At 33.3% G+C, this 19449-nt stretch overlaps 1 protein-coding gene across 1 annotated transcript in view; it reads left to right on the top strand.

The window, feature by feature from the left end:
• LOC150089209 (apoptotic protease-activating factor 1-like) overlaps window positions 1-19449 on the top strand; it is a 188646-nt gene that overhangs the window by 89346 nt on the left and 79851 nt on the right. The window contains exons 8-10 of the mRNA XM_090389882.1: window positions 2431-2560; window positions 6440-6596; window positions 11662-11849. Of these exons, the coding sequence (XP_090246008.1) occupies window positions 2431-2560; window positions 6440-6596; window positions 11662-11849 (475 nt within the window). The remainder of the gene's footprint in view (window positions 1-2430; window positions 2561-6439; window positions 6597-11661; window positions 11850-19449) is intronic.

Below are 19449 nucleotides of genomic sequence, written 5' to 3'. Positions count from 1 at the left end.
CACACAGTTACCATGGAAAATTTTGCCTAATAAAGCACCTTATCACTACCTCTGTCATGCTTCTACTTCCAACTAACATAAATGTCAAGTGAAAATTTATATTCAAAATTCTCAGGCAGCCAGTCTACAGAGATTCTCTGATGCAATAATTCATGATGCAATAATGCAAGCTTATAGCACATCAGCCATTAAAAAAAAAAAAAAAAAAAAACTACCAACCTCACCCATCATCTCCTCCAAGAATTTGCTTAATTCTTCCTTGAATTTATTCAAACTGCCCACTTCCACAACAACAGACAGATGGAAGTTTGTTCCAATAATCAACCACCTGCTGACTGAAGGCAAACTTCTGCACATCTATCCTGCAATTTATACCCCCTTATTTATGTAGTCTCAGCAAGAGAAAGAAAGCCATCACCATTCAGCTTCTCAATCCATTCAAGGCCTTAAACACCTCAATCAATTCTGCTCACAGGTGCCTAGTCTCCCTTCACCAGTCTAGTTGCCCTTCTCTTTTCCCATTCTAGTAGCTCTACAACCTTTCTAAAGTGAGGCCTTCTGACCTGTATACAGTGCCTAAGATGCTGCCTATTCTGTGTTTATCCAATTCCACCTTATCCCTACTAGCAAAGTATGTGTATATTTATCAACAAAACCCCATGAGCTGTCCTGGCAGCCTGTCTGCACCTCTTAGAGAACTTCGTATCTGACTACACAATTACTCCCTGGTCATTTTCATTTTCTTCTAACCTGAATGTAGTACCAAAGTTGGGTAGCATATGGGTAGCACTAATCTGAGAATTCTGCTACCCATATGCATTACCTTGCATTTGTCAATTTAAACTTCATCTGCCATTTCTTGGTCAGTCTGCTCAATTTTTCTAGATCTTGTTGCAATAGCTTACCTTGATTATGGTGATTAACCATCCTGCTAATCTTTGTATAAGATTTTAATAACCCTGAAAATGAACCCTGACAGCTTCTTTATATATTTAAACCAAGAATTGATAACTAACTAGAGTTGCCATATTTTAACTACCAATTCTAGATTGTGGCATCTTATGTCTGGGTTTAAATTCTGAGAAGCTTTTTGGAACAGTTTTCACAAGAAGTTTCTCAGAATTAAATTCAGTATTGGAGGCTATTAATAGACTAATCACCTCTATTTTGACAAATTTAGATTGTAATACCAATGATATTTTATATCTGAGTGTTGCATTCCTGATCTGGATATAAACATCACAGAAATTATTTGCTTTTTTAATGGACTTTATCTGTATGTATTGTAAATGTATACACGGTTGCAAAAGGATGGGACTGCTTAATACAATAAATAAATAAAGTACATCATTTTCAGATTTGAAATGTTTTTTGGACAAGGTTCCGGTACTTCTTGGTATCATTAAGAATAAAGCAATAGATGTTTTTGCAGAATCAATTCTTTTAATTTCATTGTGAGAACCTACCAGCCACTATTATGGAAGAAGAAGGAATTTATCTACAGTGGTTCTTTATTGGGGAACTGACATGTGCACAAGGAAGCTTGAATATCTCAAGTCATATGTTGCATTTTAATAGTTCTTCATAGCAGTGCTGAATGTGAAAACAATATTCAGTCAGGTTAGAAAAACAAAAACCAAGTTCAGATCTCTTTTAGGTGAAGATTTGGAAATGCTCCAGACAGCCAAGTTTAGATAACGGGGCCATTGTTAGGAACAAAACTTTGACTCAAACATTTTTGAAGGGGGCAATATCTTTCTTGAAACAAAATTAGTTAATGTCTAATAAAGTATCTGAACAGAAATCCACAGATGTTAAGTAAGCCAATGTTTAAAAGCATATTGTACTGATAAACATTTATATCTATATTTTAATATAAAATGTGTATTTTGGCAGTGAAATTTAATTTCTAGTGCAGTATGTACTTGGAAAAAAAAATCATCTGTTTTTTGGAATGCTCCTGCTCTTCATAAAAAACCCACTTTTCATAGACTGAAAAACCTGCTTTCCTCCTGTATACATGCTAACTTTTTGAAAATCTAAGTTGTCAGTTATAAAAATATGCTAACATGTACATGATATAGTAAACTTTTTGCTGAACCTTTTGATACCTGCCAAACTGTCATCTAGATTATTCCAGGGTCAAGTAGTGTAGTGAAGCTATATTTCCCCCCCCAATCCAATAGCACTTCCTTTTTACATTGCTTGCCTACAGTGCATTCTACATTTTAGCACTCTGTGATTAGCCATCTTATGTTTATAGATCTTCTAGGTTGCACAGTTTAAATATAGCCCACAGTTTACCAACCTGAGAGTGTGAACTTAGCTTTATCATTAATAATGGGATGGGGGTCTTAATTTTGTTTTTCTAGATTGTAATATAAATTGAAAAAGACCATTGCCATTTATTTATTTATTTTTTCTTTACAGTAACATGGTCAGTGTTCATAATAATGACTTACTGAACATTAAACAGCATGTAGGAGCTGTAAAGAGTGCTGTTTTTCACCCTCTTCATAATTGCATTATTGCTTCTGTAGGTGAAGATAAGACAGTTAGGGTAAGCTTTACTAATGTTTTTTTATTACATATTGAGCAATATAATGAATGCTTGTTATGCATACAGTTGTATATGTGGCAAGCATTCAGTTGAATTTTTTTCTAATAAATGTGCAAATGTAGAAAACATTTGCCCTTGACACATTGACATTATACAGGATGTTACTATTTTAAAATATCTGGATCTATTTTGCATATGAAATGTTTGAATGATTTATTTATTTTTTCTTTCTGTCTTTTTTTTTTTTTTTCAACAGTTTTTGTTATATTTATGTTGAAATCTCTGAATTTGACATATAGAGTAATGAATGCTTAATGTATCCCTTCACTGAAATCTTCAGTCATAAAAAAAAACAAATAAATTTCAAAATCTCTTCATTCCTATTTTTAAGCTTGTTACTCCATATCTTACTTGTACAATTTGTGCATGCTGTGTTCGTCTTTATTGATTGCTTTTTTATTTTACATAATTTTTTTTTAACTGTTTTAAATTTTACAATCCTTAAAAAAAAAAAAAATTTGAGTGAAAAAAATTTACTTAAGCCCGAAGTTATGTAACTTGGGCTTATGTAAGTCAGGGACTTACTGTATATCAAAACTGTACAATATTTTCATTTCTTTTAATTACTTTTATCTTACAAATAAAAAATCTTTAAAAAGTGTGTTATTCTTATTACTGTATTGTTAGACAAGGCTTTTGTTTTTATTATTTTATTTTATTAATTTAAATTAATTAATTTTTTTATTTATTTTTGGGATTATTATTTTTTATTATTCTTAGATATATAGATGCGTCAAAAAAAAAAAAAACAACAAAAAACGGTATAAGTTTGGCACTTTTGGGGGACCTTGTTACTAGAAACCTTGTTATTACAACACGTGAAAATTTTGGCCCCCTCGAACTTTATGAGAGTCAACTGTATTATTTTGTGCAACCGACTAATCTTGTCGCTCTCCTCTGCATCCATTTCAGAAGATCTGTGTCCTGCCTAATATGAGGTTTCCAAACCTGTATGCACCAGATGTGACCTAACCATTCTCTTAAACAACAGAATGATCATCTATTTATCTCTGCAGGAAAAAGTTCCTATATATCTTTGGCAGAGCTCCCATAAGTTGTTCTTGCAGCACTGCTTAGAGAATATTGTGAACTGTCTAGATCTTTTTCATACTCCACTACTTTTAATTTGATACCACCCAAATGGTATGTTATTCTGGGGGCTACTGCTAACTAAATGCAGTGCCTTTCATATTTATCACTGCTAAACCTCAGTGGCTATTTTCTAGCCCATTTTTGCTTAGTTTATCTAGAATAGGCCTTCCTAAAATGAGGCCTCCAGACCTGTATACAGTACTCAATGTGTGGACTGACCATTGCCTTATACAAGGGGATAATCACCTCCTTATGCAAACTTTTGTATATCATTGACAAAACCCCATAAGCTGCTCTGACAGCCTGTCTGCACTGCTCAGAAAACTTCATATCTGACTGCACAATTAACTCCAGGTCTTTTTCATTCTCCATTACCCTGATTGTGGTACGTTATGCTGGGGCTAATCATATGCAGTAATTTTCACACTATTAACCACTGTTCCCACCTTTATATCAGCAGCAAACTTTGACATCAAACTTAAATACCTCAGTATCATAATGAATACTGATGATCCAACACTGACTCCTGTGGAACCATACTCATTGCATTAGTCCATAAAGAGGACCGGCCATTTTTAACCATTCTTTGTCCCCTACCACTTAACAATCACTGGATCAATACTAGTAACTTTCCCCTTATGCCACATCATTGTATAAATCGGAGCCATCATACATGTGGTACAGTATCAGAGGCTTTACAGAAATCTAAGTATGTGATGTTAGAATTATTCTTTGCATTCAGTTCCTTTGTAACAACCTCATGATAGATAATCAGATAGGTGATGAGTGATCACCCTTTAACAAACCCTCAGGGGTGTGCTGTCAATCTGTTAACAAGGGGCTCACTAAAGAATTTTAGCTAAGGGTTATACCTGGTTAAAATAGTCTTATGTTTTATCAAATTAATTTTTTTAACAAGGGGCTCATTCAAGCCTCTAAGCCCCCCCTTCAGCACACCAATGTTGTTGCATTGCTTTCTTAACAATTGATTACATTATTTTCCCCTGTCACAAAGTTTACTGGTCTGTAGTTATCCACTTCATCCTTTGAACCACTGTTTTGAATAGGAGATACATTTTCACATCTCCAATCTGTGGGTACGTCTCCTGAATTTAGGGATGTTCTCATTATTATGGTTAAAGGTGTAATCACCTCTTTTAAAGTAGACTAAATTAAATGCTGAAGAAATTTTTATGCTTATTAACATGACATACACAAGGGAACATAAATTTAACCCAGCAGTAAATGGTCATCTGACAGGTGACCCCTAAAATAGCATTCCCGTGTTAATTCTTTATCAGTTATTAAAAATCGACCATCTTAAATTCAAGGTTTTATTGTAATGGTATCTTTATGGTTTTTGTACAGAAACTGTTCACAAGAACCTGTCAGATGACCCACCACTGTCTTTTTGCTTGAAGAGTGGCATGGTACTGTAAAAAAAGTGACAATACTCTTTGTGTATAGTTTTAGGTAACTCATTTTCCTTCTCCGACTCATTCAATAAACATGTACAGTCTTACCCTACTTGTTTTTAAAAATAAATACAGGAAAACTGAACTTGTATTTTCTTGAGATTTCCACTACACTGCAGGAAGCAAGATATACAAGTTAAAAATTTTGCATACTGTGAAGTGTGCAAAATTTGAAATGAATGTGAAAATGAAAGTAACTAATAGAATCATATATATATGATTTTTAAAATTTTTTAATAACATTTATGTACATAAGAAAAAATAAATGCACATGTGCATGTTTTCAATTTTGCACACTAAATGGCCTTTTCGACTGAGAGGCATGGTAGAAAATAGAAACATTTTTTTTGCAATTTTCAGCAGAATTAATATTTTTTTGTTTTTGAAAATAAAAGGTGTAAAACATATATAGCATGTTTTAAAATTTATTTTGTATTAAAACTTAAAAAGTACATATGATAAATACTTGAGCACCTGTCAGGTGACCCAGGTTGTTTTTACATTTTGGGTGCAGCCACCACTGGGTTAAATTAAGAGGGGATGATTGTAGAGGGACGTCCCCAGAAATTTTTTTTTTTTTTAGTCAAAGCGTGATTGACTGAAATAAACCCCCACTTACTTTTATGGAGGTTGGAAGTTTAACTATATTTTAGAAAAGTTCTGGATGAATAGTTGAAAGGAGTGAAGATGAAATTGGGTTATTTTATTATGTTTTTTTAATTTAATTTAAATTTGATTTATTTATTGAAATCTTTCTGTCTCTCCTATGATTTATTTTATTTATATTTTTGGCTAAACAAGCTTGCTTCCTTGCAGCATTTTGCCAATACTAATACGTATATGATGATTAACATATTATTATTAATTTGAAAGAAATATTCTAGACTGTTATTCTGGATGGTTTGCCTGAAAGATTGATCCATATTGAAAATTTGCAGATTTATATTTCTGAATGTTAGAATGCTATATCATTGATTTAAGCATTAGATGTTTTAATGTGAATTTTTTTTATATCATTGATTTAAGCATTAGATGTTTTAATGTGAATTTTTTTTTTTTTTTTTTTACATTGTATTTGAAAGAGTATTTCAAATATATTATTTTTGTTATTTTTTTATTCTTTAATATGAACATTCAGAATATTCACAATAAATTAGATATAAATTGGATGTTTTTTTTCCCTTTTTTTTTTGTTTTAACTGTAAATTAGTAATTCATTTTTATCTCAGCAATTTTATTTTTATTTTTTAAGATGTGGAATTATGAGACAGGAAATAAATTGGTGGAATTTATGGGACATACTGATACTATTAATTGCTGCATGTTTTCTCCTTGTGGGAATATTTTGAGTACAGCTTCAGCAGATAAAACTGTGAAACTGTGGGATATGAAATCTGTTTTACCAGTCTGTAAGTTTTATTTATTGACTTATTTAAGATAGTTTTAAAAATTATATAAAAGTATTAAACTTTAACAAAGTTTAAATTCATTTTGTGTTTTTTGATATTACATAATGAGTATATAGAATACTGGAAAATTTTACCTCTGAATCCTGATTATTTTAATGACAGCATTTTCTCATAGTGGATCATTGAGAAAATTTCAGAAAATCGGGTTCTGAATAAATTTTAGGATCTGTTTTATTTACAAAATTTATTTCATCTTTAAGACCAGACAAAAGATTGACTTGAAAGAATAACTTGACAGTATCATCTTGTTTGCTATTGCTGGTCAGTAAAACTTAGTTTACATTGAAAAGAAAAGTCTTTTGGTTCAGAGTTATTTTACACATTTGGAACCAATTCCATTTTTAAGTTTTCCTATTGCTTTCAAATAAAAAAACACTTCCCAGAAAAGTATTTTGTTATTTTAAATAAATAACACGTATATTTTGATTAAACTTTTCAGTTTATACAACTGGTGTATATATATATAGGATAAACTGCAGCCATTATCAATCCACTGCAGGATGCAAACTTCCTCAACGATTCATGTTGAGAAAAATGGATCATAATCTGCCACACTGGTCCAGTGCGGGTGGGCAGATCGACCGTATTTAGCAGTCAGGGGCTTGAACCATGGTCTACTCAAAGAGCGTGTGCTACTTGCACTCCCACTCCTCTCCATTCAGTTATGGAGAACCACAACTGGTATATACTTCCAAATTAATCTGAATATGTCTCAACTAGTCAATATTTATACACATTTCAACTCCAAACTCACAGAAAAACTTTCCATGTTCCTCATTTATCTCTTCTACTTCTTTTTTTTTATTTGGAATAACCTTTCTTCATAGTATTTAGACTCAAGCGTTTAGGGCATAAGCCTCAAGCTATGAAGGAGTCAAGACTATGTATAAATATAGTGCAAACGCATCAGAAATACATAGCTATATCTGAATAAATCAGAATATTAGTAAAACGGCATCGTTTTAAGTTATATCTCATATTGTGAATACCTTCACAATGAGTTGCCATGATATTGCACTACTTCGAATAAGTAACGCTTCACCTAAGGAGAAGACTAATGTTACTTATTCTCAGATGGATACCACCACCCAGACGGCACCGTTTTCAGGGCTATTTGGCCCTTCTTCGGTGGGTGGGTAGGTACCCGAGTGATGCAATGATGGCAAAACAGTTATGAAGTATAACTCCACAATATGAGAGATGCCTGATGGTGTATCATGTATTTAGACTCAAGCGTTTAGGGCATAAGCCTCAAGCTATGAAGGAGTCAAGACTATGTATAAATATAGTGCAAACGCATCAGAAATATAGTCTGTAGCTATATCTGAATAAATCAGAATATTAGTAAAACGGCATCGTTTTAAGTTATATCTCATATTGTGAATATGAGATATAACTATATTTATTCATAGTCTTGACTCCTTCATAGCTTGAGGCTTATGCCCTAAACACTTGAGTCTAAATACATGATACACCATCAGGCATCTCTCATATTGTGGAGTTATACTTCATAACTGTTTTGCCATCATTGCATCACTCGGGTACCTACCCCACCCACCGAAGAAGGGCCAAATAGCCCTGAAACGGTGCCGTCTGGGTGGTGGTATCCATCTGAGAATAAGTAACATTAGTCTTCTCCTTAGGTGAAGCGTTACTTATTCAAAGTAGTGCAATATCATGGCAACTCGTTGTGAAGGTATTCACAATTTGAGATATAACTTAAAACGATGCCATTTTACTAATATTCTGATTTATTCAGATATAGCTATGTATTTCTGATGCGTTTGCACTATATTTATACATAGCCTTTCTTCATAGGTATTTTCCAAAAATTACTTAATTTATTTCAAAAATCACTTACTTAAATTAACATATTAATTTCTTAATACTTTTTTAATTTAAATAATGTCATATATTGTAAATTTAAATTTTGTAATTTCTTAAGTTCAAATTTTATCTAAATAATGGTTACAAGATCCACTTTCAGTACATCATCCAAGGATATCAAGGCTCAGCCAGAAATGCTAATGGGCATTTCTTGTATCTTGTTTGTTTATACTCCAGAATGGCGGAGATGGGAGAAATCCCAGGTGCCGTCTGACACGAACATACCTATACTCCAGAATGACCAGCTAATGCTCCTGAAAACCAAATAACAAACAAACAGCAGGCTTGACCACAGCCCACCCAAAGAGTGTGTGCTACTTCACACTCACTTCTGACTATTTGGCTGTGGTGTGAGTCATGAATTTGTCACTTGTATAGTCTGTGGCATGTATTCTAAGGTCAGTTTAGTAGACAAATCAAGCCAAAGTAGACAAAGAAACAACTGATGAGTTGTTTCTTTGCACCCGATTTAAGGAGCGTACAATCTCAAATTAAAGCTTAGTGCATAATTAGAAGAATTTGAGTCACTGAAGAAACAGATGCTTACCCCGGAAACTGGAAGTAACTGGGAGCTCGCCAGGGACTCAAGCAGTGGTGAGCTATAGTGGGCTCGTGAGAGCCCATTGTTATTTTTTTTGGAAAATTGCAAGCCAATAATTTATTTTACAAATTAAATCCTGAATTCAATTATTGAGTATCTTCCATTCACAAACAGACAGTACTACAAAATGGCACTGAGCATGCTGCATTTCAGGTAACCTATCCCGAATGGTTGTTGTAAGCCATGTGGCAGGGATAAGTGTGCAAGCAAGATTGGCCGATTTGTGTACGAGGGTAGGTGTGACAGAGAAAGTAATCAGTTGAAGCCAACCGGGCTAGCCAGGTCGGTAAAGTGCCTGCCTAGCAACCCAAAGGTCGCGGGTTCGAATCCCGCCTCGGGCTTGGATCAAAGTACTGCAAAATCCTTGGGAGGTGCATTATGGCCACAGAAGCCGATGTGCCAACAACTACCAAAAAAAAAAAAAAAAAAATCAGTTGAATTTCTGCACTGAGGAGAAGTGTATTGTGTATTGCTCATTATCAAACATTTAAACATTTATCAAAACCTGTGCATATCATTTTTAACGCACTTTTTTAAATTTATTAGCCATGAAAAGACAGTTCAATTTATTAATTTTTTTTCGAAAAGACAAACAAAAAGAAATCTACAGATTCTGCCAGTGTAATGGAGAAAATTAATGTTCGTAGTGAAGTTTAGTCAAATAATTCTGTGAATACAAATGTTGATAATGAGGATATTATAAATGATCAAATGTGTGTTAGTTATGAATCAGAACAACAACTTCCCGATTGTTGGAATGAGAAACAAGCAATTTTTTTAAAAACTCAGTACAAATGGCTGTACATCCAAATTGGAAAATTAGGTTCTGTTTGTGCTAAATATAAAAACTTGTGTGTTGAACAAGAAAAACATTGTAATGGTTCAAAAGAAGGGATGGAAATTAACGTAGAGTCAAATGGAAAGAATAAAAATAGTAGACAGACATCTTTACACAAAAAACTATTTATTCATAATGAGTCAGTGGCACATACAAAAATTCTTAAAAAACAAATGAAGAATCACAAAGGCATGTGCCTCCAAATGTCTTTAAGAAACTGAATGATAAAGAAATTTAAACAACTGCCAAAATTTTAAATTCAGTATATAGTCTCGTAAAAAGTAATTGGCCAATTTCTGACTTGCCAGCTGAATTGGAATTACAGAGTAAAAATGGTTTTGATATAGGAGTTTTGTTGCATTCAAGATTTTCAGGCATTAGAATCACTGAACATATTTCAAAAGAAATAAAAATGGAAATCTTTACTAAAATAACAGAAAATAATTCCAAAATCTGTATAATAATTTTTTACCTACATGTTGAACTTGCTGAGCCATGTATGATTTTTATAAACATACATGGCTCAGCATCTTATTGAACTGAAAAAAACAACCGCTGAATGCGGACATGCTAGTGTAAATACATGTGTTTTTTTTTTTTTTTGAAAAACAAAATGTTTTTTTTTTTTTTTGAAAAATATTTAAAAGAAAATCTTATTGGATTTTATTCCGATGGTGCTAATGTAATGTAATGCTGGTGAAAAAGTCCTTTACAAAATTTCCAAACATCATTATTTGGCATTGCCTGGCTCATCATTTGAAATTAGCATTAGATGATTCTATAAAAAATATAAATGTAAATCATTTTGAAATATTTCTAGATAAACAGTTTAACTTGAAATATTCCAATTTCCAGAAAAGTGTTGTAGAATGGTAATCACTTTAGCTCTCTCAATTCTTGCTTAGCAGCAGCACTAATTTCGTAAATTGACTGAAGACCAGAAGTGCGAACAGTTTGTACGCAGTTAAGTCTCTCCTAAGCCATTCGCTATATGAAAATTTTCTTTGCTCAACTGAAACTATTTTAAATGTAATTTCCAAGGGGATTAAAAAAAAATCGCTCTAAAAGGAGTTCATTAAACAGAGGTCCGGCTTGAGTCATTTAGAATTCTAAAAATGGTTATAAAGTTTTATATAGAATATAGAACTTTATAACCATTTTAACAATAGACAGTGAGATGCAAATTTAACAATAGAGTGAGAACTTAACAATAGACAGTGAGATGCAAATTTAGTTAAATAGCTTTAAGTTTATTTGAAAAGTAGGTGAATATGCGAAAAACTTTACAGAATATTACAAATTTCGAAGTGTACAGCATCGAAATGTCACACGTCACTGTTAATAAAGGTGCCGGTACGCCGTACCATTGCGTACCATCTCAAAAAAAGCACTGGCTTTAGCTATTAAACATCATTGCTAAATAGTTGCTGTAATTATATGATTAAATTTTTGTGTAGATTTTTTTCACTTAGTGTAGTCACTGATTGAACTGTATCAGTTCAATTAGACACTTCACTAGACTAGACTAGTTGTATTGATGTCTAGGTATGTTTAAGTTTCATTTTATTATTATTTTTTTGCAAAGCTATAGCAAAATATTAAAATATTTTAATGATATATCAGTGAAATTGTGATTGCAATGAAAAACATTGCAATAAAAAATGATTTTATTTTCACAGATTCTCCATCTTTAGCTAAGGAAGGACGTCGTTCTTCCTTATCCTTAATAATAAATTCAGATGATATTGATAATTATGTAGACAATAGTACATTAACGTTTACAAAACATATGGAAGAAGTTTTATATTGCTCATTTTCCAGTGATGGTAGCCTACTTGTTTCTGGAGACATAACTGGTAATGCATTGGTAAGTAACTGTAAACAGTCAACAGAATTTTTCCAAATAATTTCTTATTTTTAATTTTTAAAATTGTCTTACTATTGGATTTTGTTTCAACATTTTTATATTGTTAAGCAACATTTTTTGACCATTGTGCAGTTGGTGTTATGGTTTTTTGAAGAGTTTCCCTATCCAAGGATTTTTGATATGAATGATCATGACACACCACAATTTTTATACCCTAAGACACCCATGTTGGTGTAATCTGAGAGAGTACTTGACATTTCCTCTCTGTAACACCAGAACAAGTAGGAAAGAGAAATTCAAAATTATAAAATAGCTAATGCTGTTTTTGCCTTTTCAAAATTATTAAATAATTTCATAAATAGAAATTATTATTCCTTATTAATCTTGATGCTTAATTGAAAATAAAAGACTTTATTTAAAACCAGGATTCCCTTGCTGCTTAAATCGAATTCTAAAAACAATCTCGAAATTAACTTTAAAGACTTATTCTACTTTATTAATTTCTTAAATCAGCTAATCTTAGGTTATTCTAAGGGTACTCTGAGGTTCCTTGTTCTGCAGTTCTTGATAGTAATTTTTAAAAATGATTTTTAATATTTTTGACAATACAGTAGACTTTCAGAATAACGGCACCTTCGGAGATTCAAAGTGCCGTTATTTTGATTTTTTTCATTATCTAGAAAGTTTTGTTTTTGATACATTTAATGCAGAAATAATGAGGCTAAATAAGAAATAGAGAGATTAAAAATGCAATTTTATTAACTGCACATAAACATGTTGATGATCCAATGTTATATTCTGCCATTAATGCACTCTTGCTTTTGTCCCGTTCTGCAAGACTTCTGCGCTGTATGTAAACATCCAGTCTCAATGTGCCTTTAGCTCGAATGTTCCATTATTTGGAGTGCCATTATTTTGATAGTCTACTGTAATACATCTTCAAGGAAGGACACACTATCTAACTTTGGAAAGAAGTGTCGAAGTCAGCAATGTTTTAAATTAATATAAAGTGAGTGCTACAGCAACCTGCTTACTACCCTGACATATGCTTTATTAAGTTTAATTGTATTGTTTACTATCCTGACATACTCCTTAAATAAGTTTAATGGATGGAATAAACAGTACAAGCTATCTTAACCTAAACTGTGTCTATAACATTGGCATTCAGTGAGTTTGAATGAATAGTTATGACAAATAACACTAACATAATAGGACTAACAGAAAATTGATGTCACCCAGAAATAGGGAATGATGAGATTCATTGTAGCATGTATATTGTATTTAGGAATAATGGGCAAGATAGAAGGGGAGGGAGTCAAAAGTAGCTGGGCACAACAAAAGCATTCCCAACTTTTGAACTTGCACACATCAACATAGAATCTGTGTGGTGTGAAGTTGTTCGAGGCAAAGGGGAAATAAGAATAAGAGTATGCTGCTTCTGACCAGAATGTTGCAAAGAGTATGAAGAAAACCTATATATGTAGTAGTGGCAAATGATGCAAGAAAGCAAATTTATACATCAGCCAAGAAAAATATTCCTATTTCACCTATCCATCCCCTCCAATAGTTTGATTACTTCTTCCTTGAATTTATCCAAATTATCTGCTTCCACAACAGCAGATGGTAGCTTGTTCCAGCAATCAACCACTGACTAAAGAGTAAACTTTTGTACATCTATTCTGCAACCATCCTTCCTCAGTTTGATTTTGTCCCCTCATGTGCATAATCTGAACAAGAGGAAGAATCCTATCTGCACTGAACCTGTTCAAGCTATTCAAAGTCTTAAACACCTCAATCAGATCACCTCACAGGTGCATATCTCTAGATGCCGCAGTTTTCAGAACTGAGCCTTCCTTGGTAAGAGCATCCCTTTGTTCTTCTCACCAATCTTGTTGTCCTTCTCTGTACTCATTCCAGCAGTTCTATGTCCCTCCTAAAATAAGGCCTGCAGACCTGTATGCAGCACTCAATATGTGGCTTGTCCACTGTCCTGTACAATGGGATAATCACCTCCTTATCCCTGCTAGAAAAATTTCTGTATTTCATTAACAAACCCCCATCACCTGTCCCGATAGCCTGTCTGCACTGTTCAGAGAACTTACTGCACATTTACCTCCAGATGAAGAGACTCAATACTGCATTCACTGAAAACTTTGTGACTGGTTGTGACACCAGCACCTTATGGTGGCCATTCCTGATGCTGTCTAGCCAATCCTCATAGGGGTTAAAAGAAGCGAACCCAAGAAACCCTTGGGATATGATAGCATTGAGGGTAAATGAAAGTGATAGTGTGCCACTAACTGTTAATTTCTATTGGCAGAAGGCTTTTCAACCATGCTGATAGTGGGTCACAAAACTTAGTCAAAGAAATTATGCAAAAAAGAATCTAATAGTTTTTATGATCTTTGCTAATGAATTAAGGATAGTGTGGATCTCTAGTTTAATACTGACTATGTACATCTTTTTTTAAAAGTTTTAAATTTTATAGGATAAATGCCAGAGGAAATGGAAAATTATTGAATAAATTTAATGTATAATGTAGAAATGTGTTTAAAGGGCATTTCTAAAATATATTCTTGATGTCATCAAGACTTATGAGTTATTTATCAGATGTTTAATTTTTACTGTTCTGTTGTCCTCAGCATTCATTACTCTAGTAAACATGTCTCTGCACTGAAGTTAGCTATTGTCATGAAAGATTTCTCACTGTACTTTCAGCATTATAAATGAAACAGTTATTATTATTATTACTAGCCATATAGTGCAAGGAAGCCTGAGGCTTATGCTGCACCAGCTAAAAAAAAATTTCCAAGTTACCCAGAGAGAGAGAGAGAGAGAGAGAGAGAGAGAGAGAGAGAGAGAGAGAGAGAGAGAGAGAGAGAGAGAGAGAGAGAGAGAGAAGTAGAAGGGAATCACCAAGAAGAGAAGAATGATGGTATCCAGCTCAGGACCCTGGGTGTGCCAAGCCCATACTCACCAGATGTGAGCCCCTGGGGTTAGGTAACTTCACTTAAAGTACTCTAGTATCATACATTAGTTGAGAAGATGGAAGACAGCTGCTGAGTGGGTTGAATTTCCTTATTTCCAATTTTTCAGGATACTTACAAAGGGAGGTTATTTTTGGCAAGATTGGAGCTGAACTATGAAAATGTAAGTTCACTAGCTGATGGACTGGTTTGGAAGAAAGAAGTGAAATTACATATGCTAATTCAACAGAAGAGTACCCACAGAAACATCTGCAGAAAAGGCAGGCAGCAGAAAGCATCTGTATGGTGAGGATTCGTCAATTAACTTGATTTTTTTTTTTCCCTCCCCTTGCAAGTTAGACAGCACTGGAGATCAGTATTTGAAAAGTTGTAGCTATTTGAAGAGCATGGTTTGTCAATCTGGGAAGGTGAATGTAATATATCATCATAAGTAAAATAAATGGTATTTTCAATCAATGAACAAATCATTAACAACACTGGAGGGGAGGGTTCATAAAAGAAGAGAACCCTAGGAGGAAAGCTAGCATTAAAATCAGCCACCTATCATAACCAGGAGTATTTGGCAAACATAACTAGAAGCCTCAAAATTGTCAATCATTAATCAGATGAAGGGTGAGATAGAGTAAGATTTGGCAGCTGATAGATTTCCCATTATTATGGAATGAGTTAAAGCAAGCACAATGGAATAACTGAAAAGCAGATTTATTACCCTTCTGGAAAACTGACTGAACATGAGTAAATTTTCATGCAGAAGGAAAAACATCAGTGTAAAGGACTGTAAAAAGATGACAAGAAAGGGTGGGAGCAATGCATTAAGGACATGAAAAATTATTGGCACCAAGGTCGTTCAAGATCCTAAAATCCGTTAGAAAGCCAAAGGCATTGAATGGAATGCGCTTGATATAACAGGAGATTTAAAAAGAAATTTTTAGATTTTTTTCCTTTGTCAATTTTAGTGCTGTTAAAAATTAACAAGGTGAAGGATTCGCTTTAGGATGTAAGTATAATGGGATAATGTTCAAGTTGGGTGTGGTTTCCAACTATGATGAGTGATAATGTTTTTTGCAAAGAGATAGTGAAATTACATATAGAAGGGGAGGAAAAGTTACTTTACACAATTTTTAGATATATTTTTCTATTTCTAGTGGTCTTAATACTTCTGAAGGGCCTTCATGTCCCTGGTCAGATTATAATATTCACAAGGAATTTAGTGACATTGCCAAATTGTAAAGTATGATTTTTGTGTTTGAATAAAGGGATACACATGGATGCACATTACTGGAGTGTCTCTAACCTTTTTGTCACAAGAAATTCTACTTAAAAGTAATTTTTTTAAACTAATGTTTCTTCCTCACAGTACATTATCCCCCTCAAAAAATAATATATATTTTTTATTTTATTATTATTTCTTTTATTCATTAAGCACTTGCAGTTCCCAATTTGGGAATCATTGCTCCAATTGAATATCACTTTACAAAACAAAATTAAAATTTTTAAAATAGCTTTCTATTTATGCTATAAATCAATTAACAAAAAGTAAAAAATAACCCTTGGGTATTATCAAGAGGATCTTTGACTTACCTTGATATTAATTAAATATTCCAGTTCTGTGCTTTCACAGGTTCATATATATGTTCCTCCTCAAAACTAAGTAATCATGGCAACTGCTAATTTACAAAGGTCTTAAAACAAATTAATTGAAAATGCCCAGACAACAACCTATTTATTAAAGACTGAAGGAAATCTTTGGCAGCAGCATTAAATCAGTGTGCAACAACAGCTGATAATCACCTAAGGACTGCATGCAAACTACAAAACATTTGAACAGGCTTAAAATAAGGTAATGCCTACTATGCAATTCTGCTAGTAAAATACTTAAACTAAATGAAGTATTTAAATAGTTTTGTGACCTTGAATAGATGTATAGCAATCATGTCTTTTCAGAATCAAGCAAATGCAATGATTGATAAATATGAATATATACAGTAAAATCCTGTTACAATGAACTCTGTAAGTGCATGCATTTCATTGCACCAAAATTTTACTTTAATGAATAAGGCAGAAAATTATTTAAAAAGGATCATTGTTTTTGTAAAAATTTGCCACACTTTTATAATATACAGGGTGTCTCAAAAATACACGGCACAACTTCAGGAACGAGCCCCTCGTATGCAGACAATAAAAACACTTTATATCAACACAGCTCCGGAAATGCTTGGTTCCCGAGTTATTAACCGGAATGTCTTATCTCCCTCAGGTGATAAAGCACACTTCATGCACGGTGGCACTCCCACACATCTCAGCCACCTAGCCCTCAATTACCTGTATCGAAGGTTTCCTGGTTGGTGAATAGGTAGAGGTGGACCAACTGCCTGGCCTCCACGCTCATCTGATTTAAACCCACTAGATTTCTTCTTTTGGGGCTATTTAAAGTCACTGGTGAATTCGACTCCGGTAGCTGGTGTGGAAACTCTCCGCAATCGAATTGTGGAAGGTTGTGAGACAATACAAAACATGCCAGGAATTTGGCATTGTCTTCACGAGAAGTCCATGAGACGTCGGTCTGAGGCCTGTATTCAGGCAGAAGGTGGACATTCTGAACAATTACTATAAGGTGATATGAACAGTTAAGTATCATAGACAGACCGTCAAAACTCTCCGCAATCGAATTGTGGAAGGTTGTGAGACAATACAAAACATGCCAGGAATTTGGCATTGTCTTCGCGAGTCCATGAGACGTCGATCTGATCTATTCAGGCAGAAGGTGGACATTCTGAACAATTACTATAAGGTGATATGAACAGTTAAGTATCATAGACAGACCGTCAAAACTCGGAAACCAAGCACCTCCGGAACCATGTTGATACAAAACACTTCCACTGTCTACACATGAGGAACTCATTCCTGAAGCCACGCCGTGCATTTCTGAGACACCCTGTATAGAAGTGATTTTATTTTACCTAAATATTGACTTCAAAATCAATAAAAAATTATGTGTACTGCAAAAGTAAAAATATTGTTTTCAAGGTGCCATTTTGAAAGGTATTTTATTTTTAAGAAATACCACCCATTCGGTACAGTAGATAGAACTGTTACTTTTCACATATTAATACACCAGTTTTGCTCACCCCCCAATCCCCAATAGGAAAATTCAACTTAATGAAATCAAATATGCTGGGATTAAAAAAAAAAAGTTAGAAAAAATGGTAAGGTGTGATCATAATTGTTTTACTGGATCTTTTAAAACTTCCATTTTCAAAGTGAATGAATGAATGGGTCACATAGTAACATTCATAATTTCCCAATAAAATTCTTCTTTTGTTGTATGTATACCAGCACATTTTAAGCATAGGTGGACTTTTAAAATAGTTTGTTGCACTGAATATTTCATTAAAACTATTTCAATCAAATGAGACTTACAAAGTACTAATAATAATGGAAGTCAGTCAAGACCTAGAAATATTTCTGTTACATTGAAATTTTCATTAAAACAGTATTCACTATAACAGGATTTTACTTTATTTATGTACTAAAGTCAAGAAGTTCCTGGACTGGCTGCACAGCAATAGTCATTGGCGTACACAGGATGCTATCATGGGTGGCAGTATAAAAAAAAAAGTGACTATGGAAACTAATAAAATATTGATCAAATAATTATTTTATATAAATCAAAATCAGGTAAAAATATTAAAATTAAACAATTGTTGACTTTTACTATTTCGTTTTTGGTTACTACACTACATATAAAAATTATAAATGACAAGAAATTATTGCAGAATACCAGACTAAATTTAACATCTAATAAAAAAAAAAAAAAATCACAAAAATTTTAACTGTAAATAATATTAGTACATATATATTTATTTTCTTGCAAATGTAGCTCAAGCTGAATTGGGTTTTTAGCCAGTTCATCAAGTACTTCTGTTGTAATTATAATATCACAATGAGTAGTAGTACAAGTCAAGTAAAAAAATTATAAATTCTTTTCATAAGAAAGCTCATTTTAAATGTGACATTTAATATTCCTGCTAAGAATTATACTATTACTGATTAAAACACATGCGTAGGTGGTGGTGGTGGTGGGGAGGGGTCTGATCCCCACCCTATCTGTATATGCCACCAGCCACAGGTCAATAAATGCAGCAAGATTTGCTGTTGTCGTATTCCACGTTTCAACCTGAATCAGTGCTTGAAGAAAAGGATTGATACTGTCTGCATTTAAAGTGCATTTATTTTATCATAATTTCTGAGTGAGAAAAATATCAAATTTGAAACATTATGCAAATATCAAATTTTGAGAATGTTTAGGAAATTCTTAGTCTGAAACATCGGAAATGATGTGTCAGGTTTACAGAAGATCCTGTCTTGTACTACCCTGTTTGAATGGCATTGAATTCAAAAAAGGAAGCAAATAACATAATAACTATGCTGAAAGACCTTTAACTGCTTGCATGCCCAAAATATTGAAACAGTTGGACCAACTTATGAATCAGAACCACTGAAATGAATGGAATTTAAAGAAATATTTTAACATGCATTGTGTTACTCAGTACAATGAAGAGATAGCAGCTTGCAATAATTTTACAACATCTAATAATGATTTGTAGTTCCTA

Source organism: Mastigoproctus giganteus, chromosome 2 (assembly GCF_048544385.1).
Source record: "Mastigoproctus giganteus isolate SK-2022 chromosome 2, ASM4854438v1, whole genome shotgun sequence".
NCBI classification, from domain to species: Eukaryota; Metazoa; Arthropoda; class Arachnida; order Uropygi; family Thelyphonidae; genus Mastigoproctus; species Mastigoproctus giganteus.
This window is presented reverse-complemented; position numbering and strand designations above follow the sequence as displayed.